Source organism: Pezoporus wallicus, unplaced genomic scaffold (genome assembly GCF_028554395.1).
Source record: "Pezoporus wallicus isolate ANWC-B61680 ecotype Strahan unplaced genomic scaffold, APGP_CSIRO_Pwel_v1 contig_360, whole genome shotgun sequence".
NCBI classification, from domain to species: domain Eukaryota; kingdom Metazoa; phylum Chordata; class Aves; order Psittaciformes; family Psittacidae; genus Pezoporus; species Pezoporus wallicus.
In genome coordinates, this window is record NW_026640059.1 from 2,472,600 (window position 1) to 2,496,986 (window position 24,387).

Sequence of the window (24,387 nt, forward strand, 5' to 3'; positions counted from 1 at the left end):
TTTTGGGGTGGGTTCTCATCATAGTGAAGCTTTGTTTTTGTCACCTCGGTTACAGGCCGGGAGGCGGCTGTGCGTGTGCAGGGTCAGTTAGAAGCGGCAGGGTTAATCCCCAGCGCCAAGAGATGTAAGCTCTTGGTCAGCCTCCTTAAGCTCTTGGTCAGCCTCCTTAAGCTCTTTAATTCTTAAGAGCCTTAAGCGCGAACGTATGCTGCGGGGGGACGCAAGGCAGGAAGCGGCGCTGGCCGCCCTGAGAAGAGCAACTACCACAGCTTGTCACCGGTGTCCGCACTAATAGAGCCGCGGAGCCTTCGCCCCTGTTGCCTGGTGCCGTGTATTTGAATCGGGGACAGGTGCCGCGGCTCGTTGCTCAGAGCTGCCGCTGTAGAAGCTGTGTCGGACGGCTTTGGGCGGGCTGCGCTGGGGCGGCCGCCTTCTCGTCCCCGCCTGCTGGGGCCGGGCCCGGACCCGGACCCTGCTGCAGCGGCCGTGGGCAGCGCCGGCGGTAGAAGGGGGGGCGCGTTCTGCCCTACAAACAGAGGCCGTAGCTGCCGGTGGCGGAGCGGCGCGGCGGCGGGCTGGAGCCGGAGTCGGCAGTTCCCTGCTTCTCCGCGCTGCTCTCCCGCAGTCAGCATGAAGGTCGAGTTTGCCCCCATCAACGTCCCCCTAAAGAGGAGGATCCAGACAGTCGCCGTGCTGCAGTGGATCTTCTCCTTCCTTCTGCTGGGTAATAGTCTTCCTCCTTCTTGCCCTAGAGAGAAAAGGGAAAGAATCGCCTTTTTCCTTAACCAGCGTCACCTGTGGGCATCAGTTTGTGTCACCGTGTGGTCCTACGCGAGAGCCATCCCTGGGCAGGCAGGAGCATCACACTTCGGGACCTGGGTTTCCTCCCCTTGAAAGCTCTGGATGGCTTTTTCTCTCTTTTGGGGGTCTGTTTCTTTCTATGGGTTTTCTTTCAAATATGATCTTAAAAAACTATTGACCACGTCTTCTCAGTGCGATTCCCACTAAGGTTTTTGACAACTAATGACTCTTTATTGAATGTGAGCATAGAGGTTGGTACGTGACTAATGCTGTTTCCATTACTGATTTTGTAAAATAACTTTACATACTGTAGTTCAATAAAATTCTCATTTAACTAGGTGATGAAAACTCATAAGGATCAATAGTGAATTGGCTTAAATGCAGCCACTTCCCTAGATTTATGAAAAATATCCTTGCTTGCTTTAAGAAACTGTTCATTACAATTTTACTTGGTAGACCTTTTCCATGGATTATTTCTCTCTAGGGAATTTTCTGAATATCTTAATAGACATATCACTAAGTACCCATTCTCAGCAGCAAATCTTGTTTGCATTGGTGGTTAGTTATATTTGACTTGATAAAATGAGTCGCATGATAAGGTAAACTAAGCCTTAACTCTCTGGGACCATATCCATGGACTGTGTTAATTGGCAAATAGTTATTGAACAGTCTCCGTGCACAAAACTGTTCTGAGGTATAGAGTAACTGACTACCTGTGCATTACTGGAAATGCTGGAACACTTCACGATCGTCTGTGCTTTAGGACTTAAAATGAATATCTTCCTTGTGTATCTTGAAAATAGAGTATTGTTCACATAATGCTCTGATATCTTTCAGAATACTTTTTTTTTTTTTTAGGTTGTTAGCACCACATAAAAGATTTGGGTACGTGGGGGAAGTATGGAGAGTACGAAGCACCTTCACAGATTTATCCTTAGCACTTGGCTGTTTTGTTACCTCTAAATTATATGTGCTTGGACTCTAAACAGTTTGTGGCAACACTGTAAATAGCTGGTGCATGTAATTTTCTGTTATTGAATTATATCCTGGCATATACCATTATTCCAGTCTAATGATAATACAGTGGCAGTTCACTGGCAGTGGAAAGAAATAATTTTTTATCCTGGCCTGGTTGCTAACAACAGTGCTGCAGAAAATCATGCCCTTCTGCTCTTGCTAGAAGGAATTGGGCTGCAGTAAGTCCACTCTTGCTGTGGTTAAGAGGGAGAAGGCAGCTGTCTTCAGCAGCTGGTGCTGCCTTGGTATAAGTGTCAAGGAAAATCAATATGGAAGTGTCTTATGGCTGGTTACATTCACTATAGTTTAGTGCACATGATCATGAAAAAATCTTTTGCAAGAATGCTTGAACTTTGGTGGACAAGTTGATTCTAATCATAATCATCTGCTTGTGCTTTTATGGGGATGTTTATTTTCAGAGCTATCCAAGGTGACCTTGGTATTTTGTAGGTGTATCCTTTCAGTCATAGGACAGTCAGGGTGATCTGGCCAGAAAGTTTCACATAGCTCCAGGAAAATTCAGATGCTGAATCCTAAATGACTTGAAGTAGAAAATGGGTTGTTTTCTGATGTCTGGATTGCTAGCGAGTCTTTGTTTTTCAGCCTTTTTGTGCTCTGCTAATAGACAAAATACAGAAACATTGTTTATTTGTAAGCTCTTGAAGTCAAAAGCGACACTTTCAAATCATGCAGGGGAGTGCCTCAGTACAAGTGAAATACTGTGTGAATTCATCACAGGATAGGTTGGAGGGGTAGGTATTGTTTGGGGGTTGATACATGGCTGAAACTCATTTATGCAAAGCAAGATCTTATGTAAATTCAGTCTTATGTAAAAATATCTGCATGTGAAAACATCCACAGATAACACCATATGATAAGTAATGATTCATATTACAGATGCAAGGATTCTGTTTAGAGCAGTGGAAAAAAATAGGGTACTGGCTTAGTTCTTAAAGTTTTACATCTAAGTATGTGATGAGGTACCATAACTTAATAAAATGGACAGATAGGACTAACAGATAAAATAAGATAACTCTAAAAATTTGTGCCCTGAAAGACAAGGGCTGGATTGGTTAATGGTGCCCTTTAAGTCTGGGAAGTGACATGTGAAAACGTGATTTGGCACATAAACTCAGCTGTAAGGGGAATGTGAGTCTGTTGCAGCTTAGAATTGATAATGTGACTTGAATAGACTGAAAATCAAGTGCTGATTTCATCTTCCTGGCGAAGACCTTGAAGAGTGGCTGAGTTTGATGTAAAAAGCACATTGTGTTGGTGTTTGTCCCTTGCTCTCGAGGTTTGTTTGTTGTAATGCTGCTTGGCTTTCTGAGATCACAGAATTGAAGACTGACAATGCCCTCTTGCTTTTTTGACTAAAGTCTGCTCACAGGTTGGCCTGAAATGCATCTATGCAGTGGTTGTTGAAGGCTGTGAGTATCATCATCACTTGTAGAAAGAGCAAACTGGTCAAAAATACTGAAAAAATAGCTGCAGCAGCACAGCACAAGCAAGAAAGTTCTGCTTCTTCCTGCAGCATGCTGTTGTAGGCTGGGTCTGCACCACAGATATATTGCTTCTGCTGTAGAGCACAAGCAGAAAAGACATGTCTGTCTCCAAAAAGATGTACAGATGTGCACAGAATTTCATTACATACAAAAGAACCTCTTTAAAATTCTGTGTGTAAGCTCCTGTGCTTCCCTGCTCTGTACTGCAAGCTGCCAAAATTTGCCCCCGAGCAGAAAAGACAAGTTTTCACTGTAGCAGTGTTATCCACTTCTATTATGTAGGGGCATGACACCAGAAGCACAAATAAGTTCTGAAATACTGTGATCTGTCTCCAAGAGCTTCTGGAGTAGATGAGGGAAAATTCCCACCCAGCAGTTTCCCACCGTGTGCCAGCTGAAACTGCCATCTGGTTTTCTATCTTATGTGCTCCAAGTGCAGCAGGCTGAAATAGTTCCATGAAAAAGAAGAGTGTTTTAAGTAGGGTACCTTCTTTTAAAAGATGACTGGTATCAGCTTGGAGTCTAGAAAATTAAAGCTATGAAAAATGGGAAATGCTAAAGAGATGCTGTTTCTTGCTATGTTAAGCAGAAATACAGAACATCTTCAGGCTGAAGCATAATTTCAAGTCATTAGTGTTTCACTGTTGAAATGGGAAATATATGAAGCTTTGCAGTTTCAGAGTATCTGCTTTAGAAAACAAGCTGAAACAGACAATTTTGATAGATGTAGTTTTATGCCTGTAATTGCTGCTGTTAGAGATTCCCCATTTGGCCAGGGGCTGGCAGTCCTAGGGCAGGTTTGTCTCTGTTCCAAGCTGGTGCAACACTCACGTCATGTGTGCTTGTGAAGCTGTGTGCTAACACCTGCTTGTGATCAATCTGTGCTGTTTTACAGCCCAACCCCAGGCAGAAAGTAACCTGAAGAAATGAAATCTCCAAGTGCTTCTGAACCGACTGGGGGTGAGAGTACAGAGGTTGCATCACTCCCATGTTTTTACTGTAGGTTTCATGATACATATACATAAAATAAGTTGTCCACATCAGTGAATGAAGTGGATGTACCTGGTGTTTAGCATGAAATCTTTGCTTTTAAGCTTGGAAATATTTTCCTTAAGAACTTTGACTGAGTTAATTTTGCTGTAGTTAATAGTAGGTTTGATACCTTCCTGTTACAAAACTGCATAGGTTTCTCTTGCAGTAACTGAGCAGCAATTTCCCCTTGGTGTATAGGTGTGCTGCAGGGGTGAGCTGTGCATCTCAGTACTACACATCTGTGAGTGAGGTTTATTTGTGTCAGTAGGTGACAGTGCCTAGGCAGGAGGCATGAGATTTGGTTTAAGTGCGGCTTTGCAGGTGCTTTAGTCTTTTGTTTGTCTTCCTCTCTAATATATATAAATCAAACCACAGCATTTTAGAGAAAACAAAGCTAGAAGGTGAATCTGTGAGCTTCTCACCTGCTTACTTCTGTGCATGTCATGTGAAAAGAGACAGTGGAATTTGAGTGTGTACAAAATTAAATGCGGGACTAGGTAACTTGGGTAGAATGGAAGTGTCTTGGTCCAGACAATGAGAGATGGAAATGAGAGTGAGTTTAACAATCTGAGAAGGACACCAGGATTTAGTTTTGGGACAAAGTGTTAAGGGAGAATGGTGCATCTTCCTGTGGCTTACTTTTTAGGTCCAGCAGTGACACGCTGGTCTTCTCCTTACTAGACACCTAGGAAGTGACTGTTGTGCATACACCTCTGTGTTTATTTGCAAAATACCTAATGATACAAAAGCAGTACATAATAAAAGGTGTACTTGAATATGCATGAAGCCACAAAATAATATGCTAAAGACAGTGGTGTATATTAAAGTACATCCTGTTCTCTAGTGATTAAACTTATATGTATGTAGTGTGTAGGATGAAGCACTTTGTTAATTGATCTTGACTGGGGATGGGGACAGTTTTGAGTTGTGGATCTGGCTTCCCCAATAGAATAGAAATGATGAAACATTTGCCACAGAATGAGACATTGCTGCTGGAATAATAAATGACTTGTGTGTTGAGAAAGCAGTTGTCAGTGTAATGAGATAACAAAACATCATTGCATGTTTGGGGAAAGGGTTATCTTGTGCTGGTTTAGTTTATCAGCTGTGGCTGGCTAATTTAAATTGTCTCATGCCTCCTTTTTTAAAAAAAAAACCTTCTTGATACCCAAGGAAACTCAGTGAAGCTGTATGAGCCTTTCCTAGCAAGCTGGCTGGTATTGCTACTTGTTTTGCTAGTCTGTATTTGTCTATCCTTGAAGCTTCTTGCTGGCCTATGGGTAGGGACTGGTGTGTGATCACAGAGAATAATAAGGTACTTAGTGATGCTTGACTGACTAGTAACTCTAGGAATGCTACCTCTGTTGCCTGCATCTTATGGAGGGAATTTAACCATGTCTCTATGTTTATTTTTTGTATCTCTTGAGAATAAGAGAAAAATAGCTGTGCTGTATCAGGACAGAGGCCCTGGCTCGTCAACCTGTGTGTGAACATAACTGATAGCGAATGCCTAAGGAAAAATAAAAGAAACAGGAAGTGCATAGACTAAATTTGGCATGCTGTCCTGGGATTTGGTAATCACTAACTTGGGGATTTACTCTTCCCAGACCACACTATCTACAAGTCAATAGTGCCTAATGCTCTTGCCAATGGAAGCTCTTGCTTGGGAATTGGAACCAAATTCCAGAATAAACAAGCCTCCAAACCAAGGGTTTGTATTTGTTATCACAGTAATGTTGAAATGCATCTTCCTTGGTAGAAATGTTCAAATATCCTTGTTCAAATATCACTTGTGACCAATAAATTGACAAAGGCCTTTTGCTACAGGAGACTGATACTTGTTCAGCAGATGCTGACCTCCTTACGACCCTGATCAGTCCTGGAGATAGCTACCAAATTCCTGTGGACTTTAACAATTCTCCAGTTAGTTTAAGTAAATTCTCAGCTTGCTTTTTGTGGAGAGTGCATATCTGCCATGGGTAAAATGTGATAGCAAGTTCCAGTGGTCCTGGTGGAAATCTGTATATTGACAGAATTGCACAGACTAGTTGGCTCTAAACAGGATAGTGCTAACATTGACTCTTTTCTTTTTAAAGAGGCTTTGTGTGTAAAAGCTGGAGAGTACTACTCTGCAGAAGCATGAACTTGCTTACTGTTGTTTTGGCAGGTTGCCTCCTCTCAGGTGTTGCCTGTTGCCTCAGGTCTTCCTTTGGTGGGACTGTTGGAGTCCATTTGCCATATGTGTTATTTCATTAATATTTCTATCCCTTTCTTTACTATTTATAAATATTTCCAAAAATTAAGGCTGATTTTTTTTTTCTTTCTTTCCATGATTAAAGACTCCACTGAGCAGGGAAAATATTTTAATAGCAAAATCAACTTATCAATGGTACCTTAATGGATAATAGAGAGGAGCAGATGTTCAGTAGGGATGAAAACATCACTGTGTTCTCCTAGTGTGTTCCCTCCAATGTTCTCTTCCTCAGGCACCCAGCTCAGAGGCATTGCTCTGAAGACTAATGGCAATGAAAGGGCAGTTCTGTTGTAGATACATCAGTGTGGTTGTTGCAGAATATGTCATGTTTCATTCCTGTCCCTACCCCCATGGCTGTGGGTATAAGAAATCAGCTTTTCACCTTGCTTTGTGTATTGGTATGGGCATGTTCTCATAAAGCCCAGAGAAGTACAGCATTAAAAATCACATCTCCACCTGTGTATTTCCTGTAATGCCAGTGGGATAAGGATGTCCTGTTTATCATGTCCTCTATGGCATGAGGTTCACATTGCGGAACTTTGAAATTCTCTAGCTCATTTGAGACATGGAGCACAGTGTGTTTAGAGAAAGCATTGTGGAGGGCATGTAGTAAACAGCAGGAGCTGGCTTGTTCAGACCTGTCATGAGCTGTTGAGCAGTCTGGAGGCTTTGGTGTGAGGTGCTTTGCATGGCTTTATGGGGTACTATGGCCTGTAGTGCTGGTTGGATTGAGACAAGCACCCTGCCCACTTGGATACACCTGCACTGACTGGACATGGTTTGCAACTGCCCTGAGAGTAATGGGAGGCTTTTCTTCCAGTGAACAGTCTTAGCTTTGGTGAGCTTCACAATAAATATTACTCAAACATTTATGACTCCTTACTAATTGCAGATACATTTGCTAGGATTGCCTGTATTTCCTCACTCAGTGTGGTGGTTTTCTATTTCCTGTCTCTGTGGTATTTAACTATTTTGTGAATTTGGTGCCCACAGCTGTGAACTCGGGGCCTATTTAATGAGTGAAACATCAGATGTTCAAACATCATTGGGCAGGATGGCTGCCAGTGCTTCTAGCTAACACTGTATATAATATTTTTCATTGACTTCTTGCAACAGATGAGTATCTGCATATTGTAGATGGGAAAATGGAGGAAAAGGGACTTGCCAATGTTGGCTGGCAAACTGGATGTTCAGAGTCCCATGGCAGTGATTTGTCTTTTAATTGTCATTTCCTTCCTCCCTCACCCCCATCCCCTTCCAATACACCATAGAAATATTTTCAGAGCTCAAGAAAAGTTCAAGCAAAGAAGTTATGCTTACAGCGTACACTACATTCAAGGAAGCAATGATGAAATGATGAATTCCAAGTTGTTTGCCTTTTGCCTGGAATTTGCTTATGAATTTAGGAAAAGTAGCTGCCATTTATTATTCACTGTGTTCTTTGAAGGAGAAAACACTGGTTTTGTGTTTAATAGGCTCATTGGTTTTGAGTCACCAGTGTTGAACTCACCTTTCAGGCTCTTAATGCATTGAAATAATGAGGTATGGTGAAAGGAATTTGCTTTGCATGTCTCATTGCGAATGCAGTAATAAATCAGCTTTGTCCTACAAGATGCTGAACTCCCCTTAGGAAGTGCTGACAGCACACTTATTTCCCCATACCTTACATGCATGCAGGAACGTGTTCTAGCTGAAGCAAAGCAGCAAGCTTGTTGATCTTGTGTATGTTTGTCTGCATAGTATTAAGTACTGCTATCTGGCATTTCTCACTGGTTTAATTAGCTCTCACAGCAAGGATGCTTTGATCCAAACCATTTTTCAGCTATTTGGCTAGGAAGCAGATAGTAAAAAGCCATTTGATTCTGAGCCCCCCCCCCCAAAAAAAAAAAAAGGAAGGGTAGGGAATATAAGTGTTTACCATTTTTTTTTCTTGCATAACAACTTGAAATTAATTTATGGCAATTAAAAAAAATTCTCATACTTATTCAAACTTGGACCATGAACCTTGATAGCCTGTCCAGATCAGCAGTTCCTAGAAATTGCTGTAGTTTCAGCATCTCTTCTTCAAAGAACAGGTAATGACTTTCTCTCAAAATATTTGTGCCCTGCTTTGAAGTGTTGCTGGTATGGAATTCCCAGTGGCTTTTCCCTCTGGAGCAATGAAATTGAGTGTCGTCTTTCACCTATGCAACTTGTCTTCATTAACAATGTTCCCTAGAACTTATTGCAGCTTTGGGAGATTTCCACATTGCCTTTGGAGGTCTGTGAGCCTCAGCTGTGGTGTTTTTCTAAAGCTCTTACTGATGTGCTTCTCTGGAAGACCAGGTTGCCTATTTAAGCAGGAAGCGATGAGGTTCTGTACTGATGGTACTGAAGAATGGAGTATCCCTCAGAACAGTAGATTTTATTTCAATTCTGGTTTTGATTATGGCTGTTGCATTCTCCTTCCTTGGAGCAAATGCAATTCCTGATTTTTTTTCCTGCTCATTTCAAGCTGGAAATAGGAATGTTTACTCCTTTGTTTCCTGCTCACTCTAACCAGAAGCTTTGCTTGCTCTGTCTACTCCTGGTTTCTGCAGTAGTTCTCACTTCACCCTATGACAATATATCCATCTCTACTCTGAAGGCACAGTCAAACTAGGCACAAGGGCAAGTTGGCTGGAGTTCAGAAAAAGTTAAGCATTCAGGGTGGAGGAAACAAGAGTGCCTACAGGCCAAGTTAAGCTCTGAATTTTAGCAGCTTGACACCTGCTTGGTACAGGAAATCTGCTGTGAGTTTTCCCCAAGTAATCTCTGTTGAATGAAGCTGATCTTCATGAGGATGAGTGGGTTTTACTGTTTGTTTGTCTGCTTATTTTAAAGTTTTCAGTTTGGGTAATATTTACAGTGTGTTAACCAAATTATTGCCTGAAGTACTGCTGTTGATTTTCTACTGTACTCTTTACTTATGTATTAGCTCAGTATGTTTCACTGGTGCAACTCTTTTTAGGACATAACAGGATATTGCCCTCAAGAAAGAAGCGAGTCAGTTGTGGGACACACAAAGTACTATTTCTGCTTTGTAAAATACCACAGAAAAATGCCTGTTTCTGAAAACTCTGCCCATTGAGACGTTCCTGTTTTGCTTGCCATTGTATAAATACATGGTGCTAAAGCCGTGGCTCCCTTGCAGAACTGGAATTTGGCATCTGCTGAATTACTCTGATCTGTGAGCCTGATGTGTTTTGTTCACAAGACAAGAGCAGGCTGCTGTAGGGTGTACTGCAGAATGGAGAACAGCAGGTACTGCTTTATTGTGCTTCAGCCAACTCCATTCATAGCTGCATGAGTTGCTGCAAAAGCGCAGAATTCTGCAAGTCCTACAAAGATAAAGTTTCCATAGGGAGTTTCCCTGAGTTTTGGGTTTGAGCTCCAGCTTCTTCTGGCTCTTTGAATTGTACGCTTCCTATGTATTGTTTTTGTAGTAGGATGTTACAGTTAACCTGAGTCTGAAAGTATCAGGACTTATAAAACTGCCGGTGTGTTCCACAGCAGTGGTGAGCTTCCACTTACATGGTGTGTTTAGAGGCTGAAGTGGAATCTCCAATGTTTCTGTCTTGTCTAGTGCATTTCCTTGGCCAGTCACAGCACAGTTTTCACAGGGGGTAGAACTGTCATCCCTATTTTACAGATGGAGAAGTTAAGAAACACAAAAGGAAAATGATTGCACAACACCACTCTTTAGAAAAGAGAGCTTGCTGTGGCCCCCTTTCTCCTCTTTCCTTCCCCAGCTCTCCTCCTTTCTCCTTCCCTCCTTGCTGGCTGGAGCATTGCATCTTTGCTGGCTTTCTACTTTTATTCTGCCTTAGTTAAAACAGATGCTCTCTACCAAACATTAGTGTTCACTCTTACCATGGGGAGAAGATAAGCATTGGCCTTCAGCTCATGCTTTTGTTAAAGTAAGCCATCATCTTGGGCTTATATGTCCAGTTGTGCAGTAGAGTAAGCAATACACACTTGTAGGTGTTTCACCCTCAGTGCAACAAGATTCACGCAGTGTGGAATAAGCTAACTTAAATTTGTATGCATCTCAAGTAGCATTCATAATAAAAATATCGGGACTGGGAATTCAAGGTCTTAAAAGGAGGCAGGTATGATTAATGCTTGTTGTGGTTTCCTTTTATTTTTGTCTCTTTAGCAGAGTTTTGCTGTGGATTCTTTGTGATCCTGATCCTGGGCAACTTCTGGTTCCTTGCTGTTCTGTACCTGCTGTGGCTGTACCTTGACTGGGAAACGCCATGCACAGGGGGCCGACGGTCACAGTGGGTGAGAAGTTGGACTGTTTGGAAGTACTTTAGGGAATACTTTCCCATTCAAGTGAGTAAAAGGTTCCTCACAGAACTGTATGCATTGTAACAGAAACAGCTTGAACAGCTGTGAGTGTGAATAAACATTTAAGACTCATCTTTGGTAATATTCTAATACTTATGCCAGGGTGAACTTAACTTGTGTTTAAAACATGGGAAGTCTGAGATTTAGTGACAAGAAGAGGCAAGGGCTGATTTTCTACTTTGTGATAGTAGTACCTCAGCACAGTAAATGCTAAACATGATATCTTGAAGACACATCTATTTAAACTTATATCCCCCTGTAATACAGGACAGTGCTCAGAGGGAAATGAATTGTCATCGGTTCTGTCTCCTGTCAATGTACAATCTCCATATTTGTTGTTTTTGAGAATCCTTCTGAGGTAAGTATTATGTCCTCCACTGTCTCTATTTTGCAGCTTATAAAAACTTCAGATCTGAATCCAAATCACAACTACTTATTTGGCTTTCACCCTCATGGAGTCCTGGTAGCTGGAGCATTTGGTAATTTTTGCACCAGTTCAAGTTTCAGCAGTTTATTTCCTGGCATTACTCCATATCTTCATATCATGCCCATCTGGTTTGGCTGTCCCTTCTTCAGAGAATACATAATGAGTGCTGGTAGGTAATAGCAGAATGTTTCGGTTGTTGTTCTGTATTATAGCCTCTGCTTCAAAGGTAGGGTCTATGACTGTACCTATAAATGGTAAGTAATTTAACTTCAGAAGGATCAGCACTGGTGCTAAATTAAGTATCTGCATTATGATAAACTTGCTGCAAAACAATTAAAGGCTTTATGAATAGTTTAACAAAATTATATCACTGAGCTTTTTTTTTTCCTTTTTTCTGAAAAAAACCTAAACCCAACCCCTGCTGTTTTTTCCTTCAACAGCAGTACTACATACTAGGAGAAAAGGTCATATTGATTTACAACATTACTTAATCATTGCACTGACACTTGTAAAACAAATTGAGAAGTCTCTTACCTGGAGGGAGGTCTTAAATCCTACTCATTACAAGTATTAATTACCTACTTCTGACTGAGATCCCATATTGCATGTTTGTATAATTTTAATGGAGATGTAAACTCTAAAGACAGGAACCTTATGTCTTCTCTGTTTTGAGTAGTATTTGTCATAAACCGGTGATATTCATGACTGGTACTGCAGTAATGAAAGATAAAAATAACAATCAATAACATTTGGGGAACAGAAGAATGTATAATGAAATTAAGACTAGTGTTACCCCCTAGTGACCTTTAACACAGGTGTTATTTTACTTAAGTTCATTAGACTAGAGCATTTTAGTAAATATGGTCTAGTGCACAAGACTAGGTCTGGGAAACAGAGATCTAGCTCTTATTCCTGACTGCAACACAGATAAGCTATTCAGTGATTTAATTTGTAGAAACATGCCTAGGATGATGTTCAGAGTAATACCAGAACTGCATATCTATGTATACTTCAAAATACCAGAGAATGCCATTCCATGCAAATGTGTTTCTGAGGGGATTCTTTCAGGCTTGCAAAATTAAGGGATTGCCTAACCTGGAAGTCTGCTTTACACTTTGGCATCCTACCCATAGGAACACATATTTATCTGCTAGATGAGAAATAACATGAGTAAGAAGCATGCTAAAAAGTAGTCAGTATTGTAGCTTGTTTTTCACAGGTATGTAGCTGATAAACCAGGGGGGACCTTTGGTATAGCACAGGTTATCTGTCAAAACATAAAACACTTGCAAAATCTTCTGTGTAGTAAAAGCCATGCTCCTAGCACGTTGTTTTTTTTTCTCCCAGTTCTTTGCTCCCTGTCTCCAAAGGCTGACAGGCTGCAGTTGTTCTCATCAGGAAAGGCTGTTGCAGCACTACTGAACTCCAGTGGGGTGGGGGAATAGTGCCCAGCATGTGGGTTGACATCTCTGCTTCAGCAAGGGAGGTAAATTTGTCCTGGGGAAGGACAGTGTCTCTTTCTTTCTCTTCCAGAGAAAATGCATGCCGATGGATGAATGAGTACGACTCTCATTATTTGTGACTGTCGGGTCAACTGCATGTTTCAGTCACAGTGGTGACTGAAGACATATATGGCAAGTGGAAGTAGCTTTTTACTGAGGTCTGAACTTGCTCCAGTAGCAAGCTATTCCTCTTGATGGCCAGCTGTCAAAACTAAATCACAGTCATCTTCCCTTTCTTGTGAGATTTTCATAATACACACTAATGTCCTTCACAGGAGAAAAAGCAAGCATGTAACAGGATATGAAGTCTTTGCTTAACATCCAGAAGAACACGCTTTGATACTAGCACTGTAAAAACCAGCAACAATGCAAACTAGACTTGATCTCTGAATTGTCATTTCAAGTATAGTAATTCAACACAATGTAATTAAACATGGCTTCTGGGTAAATGGTGCTACTCTGAATATTTGAAGTAAAACTTAGGGCACAGAGGAACTCTGGAGGGGTTAAACACATTTCTGTTAGAAGGAGGATCTTTCAAAACACTAAGTTCAGAGCAAGGTCTAAGTCAACAGGTCTGTACAGAAATGTGCCTCTGATTAGAAAAGTACCAGGATCAGCAGGAGTACTAGGAAAGCTTCATTTATTCTGCTGTTTTAGCCTAAATAGATTAATGAGTGCAGGTACTGGTTGCTAGAGCGTGGTACAGTCAGTGGGAATAGTATAAGTGAACATTTTCTGCTGCTTCTGATACTATTGTGCCATTGCCTTAGATGGAGCTGCTGCTTTATTGCTTTGGAAAGAAAGAAGGGGATCAGCCTGGCACTGTAGAGCCATGTTTGAGTCAACAAGTCCTCTATTAATTCTGTTAAACCCTCTGTGCTTGTGTTTATATGCACCTGCTGTATGGCTTTAGCTGCTGCCTCTTGATAGTATCTGCTGCCATTCAACTCTTCTGTTCTTGGGACAGAACCTCTCTGAGGGGCAGCTAAGCTGGTAGAAGAGCACACTCTTCCCTGAAGATCTTAAAACTCCTCTGATAGGCAAACAACATTTAGCTCATCAGTGTGAAATCAAAGGACTTGGGTAAGACCAAATATGTTGCAAATTAAGGGGGTTGAACGCAAATCTTTGAAACCTGTCCTGTGTTGTAATAATTTTGAAATATCATTTAGATAGTTAAAAATATTTCTTAAATTCCACTCTACTTGTACATGAAGATCCAGTGGTCACTCTTATAATGTTTGCTCCTGAAGGCATGGTTTCTGCATCCAAGGAGAGTGTCTCATATGTGCTCAGTAACAAAGAAGGTGGCCATGCATCCATCATTGTGATTGGAGGAGCAGAGGAATCTCTGAATGCACATCCTGGAAGTTTAACATTGAGCATCCTCAAGAGGAAGGGCTTTATTAAAATGGCCTTGAAACATGGGTAAGTTTCCCATCTGGGCTGGTATAGCAAGCGTGCTTTGAATAAAGATTGATTCTTAAATATACTTCATAGAACAGAACAGAATCGTAGAATAACTTAGGCTGGAAAAGACCTTTCAGATCATCAAGTCCAACCCTCAACCCAGCACTGCCAAGTCGGCCACTAAACCACATCTCTTAAGTGCCACATCTAAATATCTCCTGAGATGGCAACACAACCACATTCCTGAGCAGCCTGTTCCAATGCTTGACAACCCTTTCAGTGAAGAAATTTTTCCTGGTATCCAATCTAAACCTCCTCTGGAGCTACTTGAGGCCATTTCTTCTTGTTCTATTGCTTGTTACTTGGGATAAGAGCCTGACCCCCACCTCACTACAACCTCCTTTCAAGTGGTTGTAGAGTGATAAGGTCTCCACTCAGCCTCCTTTTTCCAGGCTAAGCAACTTTCACCAGCTTCATTGCCCTTCTCTGCACCCGCTCCAGCACCTCAATGTCTCTCTTGCAGTGAGGGGCCCAGAACTGAACACAGGATTAGAGGTGCAACCTCACCAGTGCCAAGTACAAAGGGATGATCACTGCCCTAGTCCTGATGCCCACACTGTTACTGATACAGGCCAAGATGCTCATGGCCTCCTTGGCTGCCTGTGCACAGCCTGGCTCATGTTCAGCCAGCATCTCATTTACTGTGAAAGAAAAAACATGGTTGACTCTATAAATAGAGATGCAAGGAAAATGAATGCTCAGTTTAAAATGACTTACTTATGTACATTCTCAAACTCATATAATTAGATTTTTAAAAAGATACTTGTCTAAGAACTTGCAGATGTCTGACATAGGAGCCAGTCTGTCCACCTAGATCTAGGCTGGGAGTGTTGCAAACTCCCTTTGACTTATCATAATTTGTAAGCTGTAGGTGTTATTAGCATATCTTGTTTTGTTTCAGCATATCTTGTTTTGTTTCAGTTGCTTTATGCACTAGCAAAGAGTAAGAATTATGAAACTGTATTAGTAAACCTTGGCTGTTACTGCTGAGTGGAGCAGTCAGTCTGTTATCTGTTTTGTAAATTAAGAATTTATTATATTAAAATTGTTATATTAACATAGAATTTTATTATAATTTTGAGCAAATAAAAATATAGAAAGTTAAGTCCTCTTTTATTAAATCGCTGAAAACTGTAATCTAGGAAGATTTGTTTTCACCTTTAGTTTAAAGATTTCTTTTGAAGGTAGTTATTTGCAGAAGTAAGTTTCTGGGAATTTTTGGTGAAAATCTCAATTTACACTTTACACAGTATAAGCTATTGTGTTTGTTCTGGACTGGTCTAGATGTCTTGTATACTAGAAACATTGGAACCAATGGCTTGTTCTTGCTAAGATCTCTGAACAGCTCCCAGGATTGTATATTGGCATGTGAAGCAATGAGGGGAAAAAAATAGTTTTGAGAAATATGTAACAGATTTTTTTAGGCTATTAGCTAGAAAAAAGATGGGCGCTGAGAAGAGGAGCACTCTGTCCTCACACAGAATGCTAAGGTCTGTTTTTTCCTAGAAACTGCTCTGTCCAAGATTCCAAGGAAGTTTCTTATACATATCACTAGAAGTCTCATAAAGGATCTGTTCTCTGATAGAAAGTAACATTTTTGTCTAATCTGTAGCCAGAAACAACACTTGTGTCTTTAAATTAGGGCTTCAGTGCCTGAGTCTTTCCTCGATTTCTGCTCAACTGTTCATTAATCTAGTGGGATCCTAAAAACTACCAGTAGCTTTCATTTTTTAACCTTAAAGGTTAGAAGAATATTTAGGTGTCTTTTTCTATATAGTGTGCACATAAGTATCTGATCTGTCAGATTACAAAGGTTGGTGTTTATCTCTCATCTAAACTGATTGGAATTGAGAAACTAGATACACCTGTACCTCTCATGGCCTTGATTTCAAAAGCATCCCCTACACACAAGAAGATCAGGAGACTTATAAAACACAGGAATGGCCCACTTTTTTCTGTATGAATTCTTTTTGTTTCAAATAATTGTTCTCTTCTTTCTTAAAGAGGCTTAGTTGTGTAGAGCCTTCCACCAGGGTGATAATGCCTGTCTCTGCCTGACTTCAAACATACACCTCACACATGGTCACCTTAACCACCAGGCTACAAGTCATTCTGGATCTGAACATTGGCAAGAAAAACTGCTCCTACATGAAGTGTAGAAATCCTGACTTTGTTTCTATACAGTGGGGCTAAGGGACAGTATGACTAACAGATTTGCAGCATTGTTGGCAGTCCTGAGCTCTTGCCAAAGACTCTGCATCCAGTAATTGCTTCTGACTTTAACATTTTGTTTCTAACAATTAAGAAAATCTGAAAAAACCTTCCAACTCACACAGAAATGGAAGGGTAAGGGAGGTTTTCAGGATACAGATGAGAAGAACCACCTGCCATCAGTGCTTGCATGTTTCTGGTGCTTGTGATCTGCAGCATCAAATACCAAGATAGGAAGGGGCAGTGGAGAGACCTGTGCTCTGGCTCCTGTGCTGCCAGCACAGAGAAGCTGTGGTTCCTCAGCTAGGAACTCATCAAGTGTGGTCTGAATATGTTAGCAGAAGTCCTCTGCACTTGTTGAAAAGACACTTTGATCCGAGGTAATAAAGGTATCTGATATGTAGAAATCCTAAAGACATGAAGCAAATGATGAATCAGCTAACTTGCTTTTAGTTTCACAATCATAAGTTACTTATTTCTCCGTCTCAACCTCCTACATAGCATCTTGCAAAAGCCTTCACCAGATTAAAACAAATCCCACAGTCTCAGGGTGCTATTGCACCACAAGATATTCCTGTTTGTCTTTAGTGTTGTAGTAAAAAGTGGAGTATTTACACAGCCATAGTAGGTACCAGGCTTTCCGATATTTCCTTCATAGGTGGCTGGGTGGTATGTGCCCTAATTGAGACAGAACCTTTGAGCAGATACTAGTCAGAATAGTGAGTGGAAATGATAGTCTTTGGGAGTCCTCAGGCTTGAGAAGCTGTAGAAGTGGTGGGTTTTTCTTTTCCTGATACAGGTGAGGTTTGATTGTCCACAGTACTTTCCAGCCAGCTCTGACCTCAGTGCATCCTCCTCAGGTGTTCAGAGTGCTGCAGTAATTCATCCTGACAGTATTATAGCAATGCTGATAGTTTACAGTAAGGTTTTTCTCAAAGCTAGTGTGGGCTGAATGGAGCTCAAATACAGAAGCTAAGACTTAATTAAAGCAAATAAACAACCTCTGTATATTTCAGAGATTGCTTAGGAATACCCTGCTCTATTTTCTTTAAACTCTGTAGAATAATATTTGATGAAACTAAGCATTAATCAAAAAGCCTACTGCTGTCATGTTTTTAAATGTAGCAGTAGTTTTTCCTAATGGAGAAAACTGCACTGATTCCATCGGCCTAAGTAATTTTTTCCAGGAGCTAGTCGGTGCCTTTCCTCCCAAGCCAGTTCATGAGCTGAATGAGAATTCATTAGGCTATGCAGGAGCTAAAGTGAGTTATAATTTCTGTGGGCAGGATCTGACCTCTGTTAATAATGGATTAAGGCTGGTGTTTTCGAAGAAGCCTGGCGGAAGCAGGATTTCACTAGGAATTGGACAGCACAGGAATTTGGCATTGCACCCATGCCTGTGAGGATGTCTGGGTTTTATCATGGTTTTTGTGCTGAAATCAAGTGCATTCATTGCTCCAGTCAAAAGGCAGAGGAAAGCCAAGATCTGGTTTTGATGCCACCCAGCTGGGAGCATTATAAGGTTAGCAGTGAGACTAAGTGGAACAAGGGTGGACTTGCTGAAATAGTGGTGGATAAGATCATACTTATGATATATACAGTTATTAATTTTCATGATTATGAGCAGTCATAAAAAGTTGTGATGGGTACCAACCAGATAAATACTGCCCACAAGCTAGTTGTATGCCAATCACTTCTTATTTTTATAAACCCCAAAACAGCCAAGGCAGCCAAAAAGCAAGTGCATATCGGAGTCCTGAGTTGAATGCTTGATGAAGTCTGGAGCTGCCAAAGCTTTCTGTGCTGGTTATTGTGAAACCATTTCCATGCTGCTGATGTGAAGCATAGTGCAAGTGCAGGCTGAAGTTGGGTTCTCAGTGTGTTCTTTGTCTTATAGGGCTCATCTGGTCCCGGTGTTTTCCTTTGGTGAAAATGAACTATTCAAGCAAGTTGCAAACCCCAAAGGGTCATGGCTGAGAAATGTACAGGAGAAGTTGCAAAAGATAATGGGCTTTGCTTTACCCCTATTTCATGCTAGGGGAATATTTCAGTACAGTTTTGGCTTAATACCTTACAGACAACCTATTAATACTGTTGGTAAGTTTCCTGTGCCTTTTCTAATGCTTTTCCAAATGTTTAGAAATGCATAAGTGTGCTACTAATATCTGTGTAAACTTATAAATCTAAGGGAAGCAACTGGTTGTTGTGCATCTTAAGTATGTGAGTTTTAAAATAATTTTTTCTTTTTAATTCCTATTCTTCACCAATTAAAAGGGGGATTCTTTTCTCCCTTTCCCCTTTAAGTCCCAGGCTAAATCTTATTAATCATTCAGTTATTCACAGGCTTGTACCCTCAGCAGTTCTCAGAGAAACCCAAGGGTTGTCCAGTCTGTACCAGAGGGCTGCCACAGCTCTGAAGAATCTGTCACTGCAGATTCTGGATGTTGCAGTTGTTTTCATAAGATGCCCAGCACCTTCATTTCTTAGCCCTGCAGAGAAACAGCAGTTGGGTATCTCAGCTGATGCAAGGCTACTGGAAGGAGCTGGTACAACCCTGACCTGCTGCTCACTGGGACAAGGGAACAGAAAGAGGAGGGAAGGGAGAGGGCACCTTGCGGCAGCTCTGTCACAGCCCTTCAGCAGGCTGCTGCTTACTTGGCATTGCAGCTCCCTAGGGTGTTTCCTTCCCTTTTGGTTTATCCTAGTGGAAGGATCCATTCCTATTTAATTGAGAGCATGCATGCCATGTCAACACACAGTTCGGAAGAGGTTTGTATGTTCTACAACATTTCCTTGAGCTGATGACATCAAGGCTGTTCTGTAGCTTAAAATGTCTCTTGAGGCCAATCTTCATCATTGTAATATTTACGCCAAGGGCTCCACCTCCAGTGAGGAGGTAGCCTGTGGCCAGAGCACTGGAGTGCTACAAATCGGCAAGACCACAGTCTCGCAGCAGAACTTGTTGTATGATCTCATGAAATGTTTTACATTTGGTGTTTCTGTTCCCTCATGTTTGAAAGCTATCACTGTGTCCCTGCATTCCTTGAGGTGGGGTGGAGGGTCTTGATGTGGATCAACATGGCTTTGAAAGTGTTAACTCAGCTCCTGAAAGCTGCAGGGTCACGTTGAGCTCTACTCAAGCCAGTTAGCCATGCTGATCACATGGCCAGGTATTAGTGAGCTTCCTCCTGGTTCAGAAGCCCTGAATTGCATCTCCTAAAGCAAGGAAATGCAATTCAGCAAAAGCAAGGTTTGTGAAGTCTGAATGTTTTGGGCTTGATGAGTGAAGTATTCTTGTTTTTCCAGAAATTATTACTGCTTTTCAGAAACAGAATCAACTCTAAAATAGCAAATTAAGGAGGTTGCTTAAAGCTGCACAGAAAATTTGAGAGATGAGTGTTGTTTTCAATTCCACAAGAAATCTCCACTCTCAGGAAAAGAGACTTGCAGAAGGGCTTTGGGGGGGTTTGGTGTTTCCAGTCATCCTTCTGTATTGAATGCCTCATTGTATTGAATGCACATTGATATCACACCCCCTAAGATATTGCTCAATCCAGGGCTGGGTTCCCACCCCTCGCCACGTAAAGTCTGAATCTCAGCACCGTGTAGGGCCCGAGAACTGTTGGCAGCGGAAGCTGCAGCAGGAAAGTGCAGAATCAGCCCCTTTGTGGTTCTGGCTAGACTTCCCTTTAGTCAACACCATCCAATCTGAAATGGCAACATCTGTTGAAAGGGATTTTCAGATGCCTTTGTAAAAGCTCCTGCAGGGAGGGTGCTTTTGACTCTCTGCTTTTCTACAGACTTCCTCTGTAATCTCAGTTGGGTCTGTTAAGCTCTCGGTGTCTCCAGTGCAAGAACAGCTGTCAAAATCTGTAGTGACTGAACAACATAAGGAAGACTGAGATCATGGGAAGCTTCTCTCAGGATATCACAGGCTTTTTAGCTAGAGCTTTTTGTGAAGGAGGAGGCTGCCCTTTGGACTTCTATGGCATTACCTCCTATGCTGCCTCTTGCTCTCACACCAACAGAGGAGGTAGCAGGCTTTGTGCAGTGCCTGGAGAATGTTTTGGTTGGAATTGTATTTGTGGGCAACGGATGGTTCAGGGGCATCTTACAGGGTCTGGGGATTTTCACGTGCTCCTGCTCCCAAGGCTGAGGTAACCAACAACACTTCTGGCACTGGTGCAGCAATACCCATTTTGAATAAATTGGAAGATAATCTGTATTTCCTTCAGTCCTGTTGGTGTCGCTGTGTGGTTGAGGGTACCACTGTCCTCTTGGGTATGTCCTTCACATTGGATACCTTTCTGTTCTGATCTGAACAGTAAGATGGTGACAAGGTACATTTTTTAAGTACTATTCTAAACTTGTGGAGTACTACCCTGATTGAAAGACAGCAAGCAAACAGCTCATGGGATTGCATGTTGAAGTGTAAACTGCTCCTTCAAGTTAGCTATTAACCCTCTTCTTGTTTATTTTTCTGCTGCCAACCTGAAATGATGGGGTTTTAAAATGAATTTTATCTGAACTTGAACAAAAGGAAGTGGAGAACCAGACCCAGGACTCAGGTTTGTGAAAGGCAGGATCAGGCCCTGGGGTAAGAGAATTGTGATTCTGCCACCTCACTGGGAGCTGTGGTGGAGCTGTTATAGGAGGAAAAGCAGTTCTACTTGAAAAGAGACGTCACTGGAGCTAATGCTGCTGTTGTGTTTGATTTGCAGTGGGAAGTCCCATCCCTGTAAAACAGAACTTGAACCCTACCACTGAAGAGATTGAACAGCTACATGCATTGTATCTACAGAAACTAAGAAAGTTGTTTGAAGAACACAAAGGAACCTATGGGATCCCTGAGCATAAATCTCTCATCTTCGAGTAGTTCGTTACAATTTGTGATTCCAAATCCCATGGAAAAAACAGTGTATGCTGAAAGATGTCTTTCTTGCAATCTGTATTTTGCAATCTGTAATTATTCTTGTGTAAGGAATAATTTTAAGAAGGGATTATTAGATGATTTATTGATTTTTATCTTAATCTTGGGGGGGGGGGATGGAAAAATCCTTAGGGTGTGAGCCTTGAATCCAGTACTGTTTTGAGTTGTCCTTTTAGGCTCATCTGTACCAGAAATGCTAGCGAGAGTCTCAACACAGATGTTCTTGCCACCATGGTACCTAACCATTGCTTGAGCAGAGGAAATTGCCCCAGTGTGGCAGAAGTATAAACCCGACAAGTCTTTGATTAGACGTTGAGAGACTTTACCAGCATGTATCAAACATAACATCAGGTTGTTCTCGGAACATCAGAAAATGCTGCTGCTCTTCCATAGAAATGAAGACGTATGTTTTCAGCAGATGGCTATTACAAGCCATTTACATGTGAATTCAATAATAAATAGGAGCTTTGGCCCTAAGTGGGGTATAGACAAAAGTGGTTTGTCTAGGTTATGGAGCAGAGCAAACCTATTTGGAGAACAGTGTGTTGAGTTTTCTGTATGCATGTATATGCTGGGTGGTGGGAAGCCCTGAATGATGTGACTTTTTTGGACAAGCTGTGCTTTGGATTGTCAGTTTGGAAGATGAAGCAGCATTGTTTGGTAGTTCCAGCCTCAGAGGAGATGACAGGCACAGGACAGAAGTGTACCAAGGAGCCTAGTGGGGGAATCATATAAACTTTAGATCTTGTGCACATTAGAAAGGATCATATCCCAAGCCCTGCCACAGAAGGAAGTGGAGCCCAGCTTGTTCAGTCTAGTTCTGCAGCTTCACCACGGAAGGGGTGTACTTGATATATGCCTCTTTCTTCCCCACTGATAGATGTAGAAAGTTGTGTTGCACCGTGACCGTGCATGTTTAACCTGAGCTAAAGATAAGGATTGTTTCAGCTCTTGGAAGGGCATGTGTCTAGGGAGGTCAAATACAGTAGGTTTGATACCTGGGAAGAGGTGTCTAGGGTCCTGAGGACTGTAGTACGTGATGAGCCCTCAGCCAGCTGTGTGAAATGTTCTTTGGATTTGTTTTTGTGTTGCCTGCCCCAGGAGTAGTAGTGCTGATTATTTATGAAAGAAGAATTTGGAGTCTGTGTCACTGTTCTAGATCATCTGCTCTAATGAGATATTTCCTCTCATTCTCAGTCTGCTCTTTTCCCACTACCTTGATGATACAGAGGCTCAGGATGTAAATTTTAATGCATTAGTGGAGGGTTCAGTATGGGAAGTAACAATGGATTGTTGTTGATCAGATTAGCCAAAACTTCTAGGGAACTATGTCAATTCTGATTTTGGGGCAGTATCTGGTCCAGAGGTTACCCTACAAACAGGCTTACCTCTGAATTCAGTGAGCAAATTATCTTTGGGTTCTGAGTACCTTCTGTAACTGGCATAGGTGGAACAAGTAGGGATTGTGTTACTGTGACTACTGATACTTTCATTCCTTTGTAACACAGGAAGATGGAGAGAAAAAAAGAAACCAAAATCTTTAAGCTACTTAAATGCATCTTGTTGCTTGGTAACTGCTTCATATTGCTTATGGGGGCCCTTCCAAACTATGTTTTATTAACAAATTTTCTAGTGTACCTAGGACTGTTGTAGCATAGAGTATCAGTCTCTTAACCTGATGGGCAAGGTGTCATCAAAAATACTTACCTCTGTGTTAGCATGTGGATTTGTGAAACAGCCCTGCAATACTGAGCCCAAAGGCCAGACCCCTGGAAGCCATAGACCCATTATGGCTAGTGCAGGCATCAGTCCTGCCACTGCTGCAGCCATGAGGAGGCTTCCCGTGTTTGTTAGAGTAAGCATCAGCACAGTCTTCAGCTGCAGCTCATGCTTGAGAAAGCATGCTTGACCAAGCAGCTAGTAGGAATGGTGATGCCCTCTCCCCCACGGTGATGAAAAGAATCAGGTAGTGCTCAGATTTCTGGTGGTATGTCCACACTCACTGGGGCCTGCTTTGTCCTGTGTTTCTCTTTGTGCCTTCTGGTGACACAGACAATCCCAGGGAAGCCAGTCATCTACAAGCAAGCTAGGTGCTCTGTCTCCGTACCATGCACACACTGCCTCCCCAATGTGCTCAAGGTGACACTGCCTGTTCCCTTGAGGGTGAACATTTCTCTGCCAAATTTTGTTTACAGACTCAATTCTCAGTAATTTTACTTTTGAACTACAAAGCATATTTTCCACTTTGTAACTTTTTATGGTACCTGTAAAATATGAATGTCTGTTGTTTCAGTGATGGCTGTGGCAAGGAGATGAGAGATAATAAAAGTTTGTATCGAAGTGCGCTTGTGTTGACTGCTATGCAAATATGTATCACTGCTGTTGGGTAAGGGCTTCATCCCTTCGACCTTAGGAGCCTGACTAAGCACAAGAGGTCATGTTAGTCCAGCTATAAGGCTGCAGCCATAGCATGCTGAGGAGCTGGATGGGGGAAGATGGATTGATTGCTTGCTGCAGGCTCCTTAGGCATCACCTGCAGCCAGGCTCCTGCTGGAAGTCCCAAAAGGTCTGAGGAAGAAGTGGCCTGTGTCAGGAAAGGCAGAGCTGTGGGACACAGAGAGGACCTGGAGCGTGGGAGGGTGGTCACTCCTCTGAGGAGCTGGTGAAGTAACAGCTTGTGGAGTTGAATTCAGCTTGAGGGTAAGTTTGAATATTGAGTAAAACTTACATCAAGTCTTAGTATCTGTACCCTGGAAAGAGGAACAAACCCTGTGGAGGCTCTGGTTAACTCCAGGAGCTGGGAAACTGAAGAGCTGCTTGGAGTAGAAAAGTGCCTTCGTTTGCAGGGAAGAGGAGAAAGAGCC

The 24,387-nt window shown here is 41.9% G+C and overlaps 1 protein-coding gene across 1 annotated transcript; it reads left to right on the forward strand.

Annotated features, from left to right (window-relative positions):
* The first annotated feature begins 172 nt into the window (after positions 1 to 172).
* On the forward strand, positions 173 to 21,524 carry MOGAT1 (monoacylglycerol O-acyltransferase 1). Its single transcript, XM_057417172.1, has 6 exons — positions 173 to 724; positions 10,787 to 10,965; positions 11,375 to 11,576; positions 14,166 to 14,340; positions 18,491 to 18,690; positions 21,315 to 21,524. Exons 1-6 carry the CDS (start codon positions 631 to 633, stop codon positions 21,467 to 21,469), a joined length of 1,005 nt encoding a protein of 334 aa, XP_057273155.1. The 5' UTR covers positions 173 to 630; the 3' UTR covers positions 21,470 to 21,524.
* The last annotated feature ends 2,863 nt before the right edge of the window (positions 21,525 to 24,387 follow it).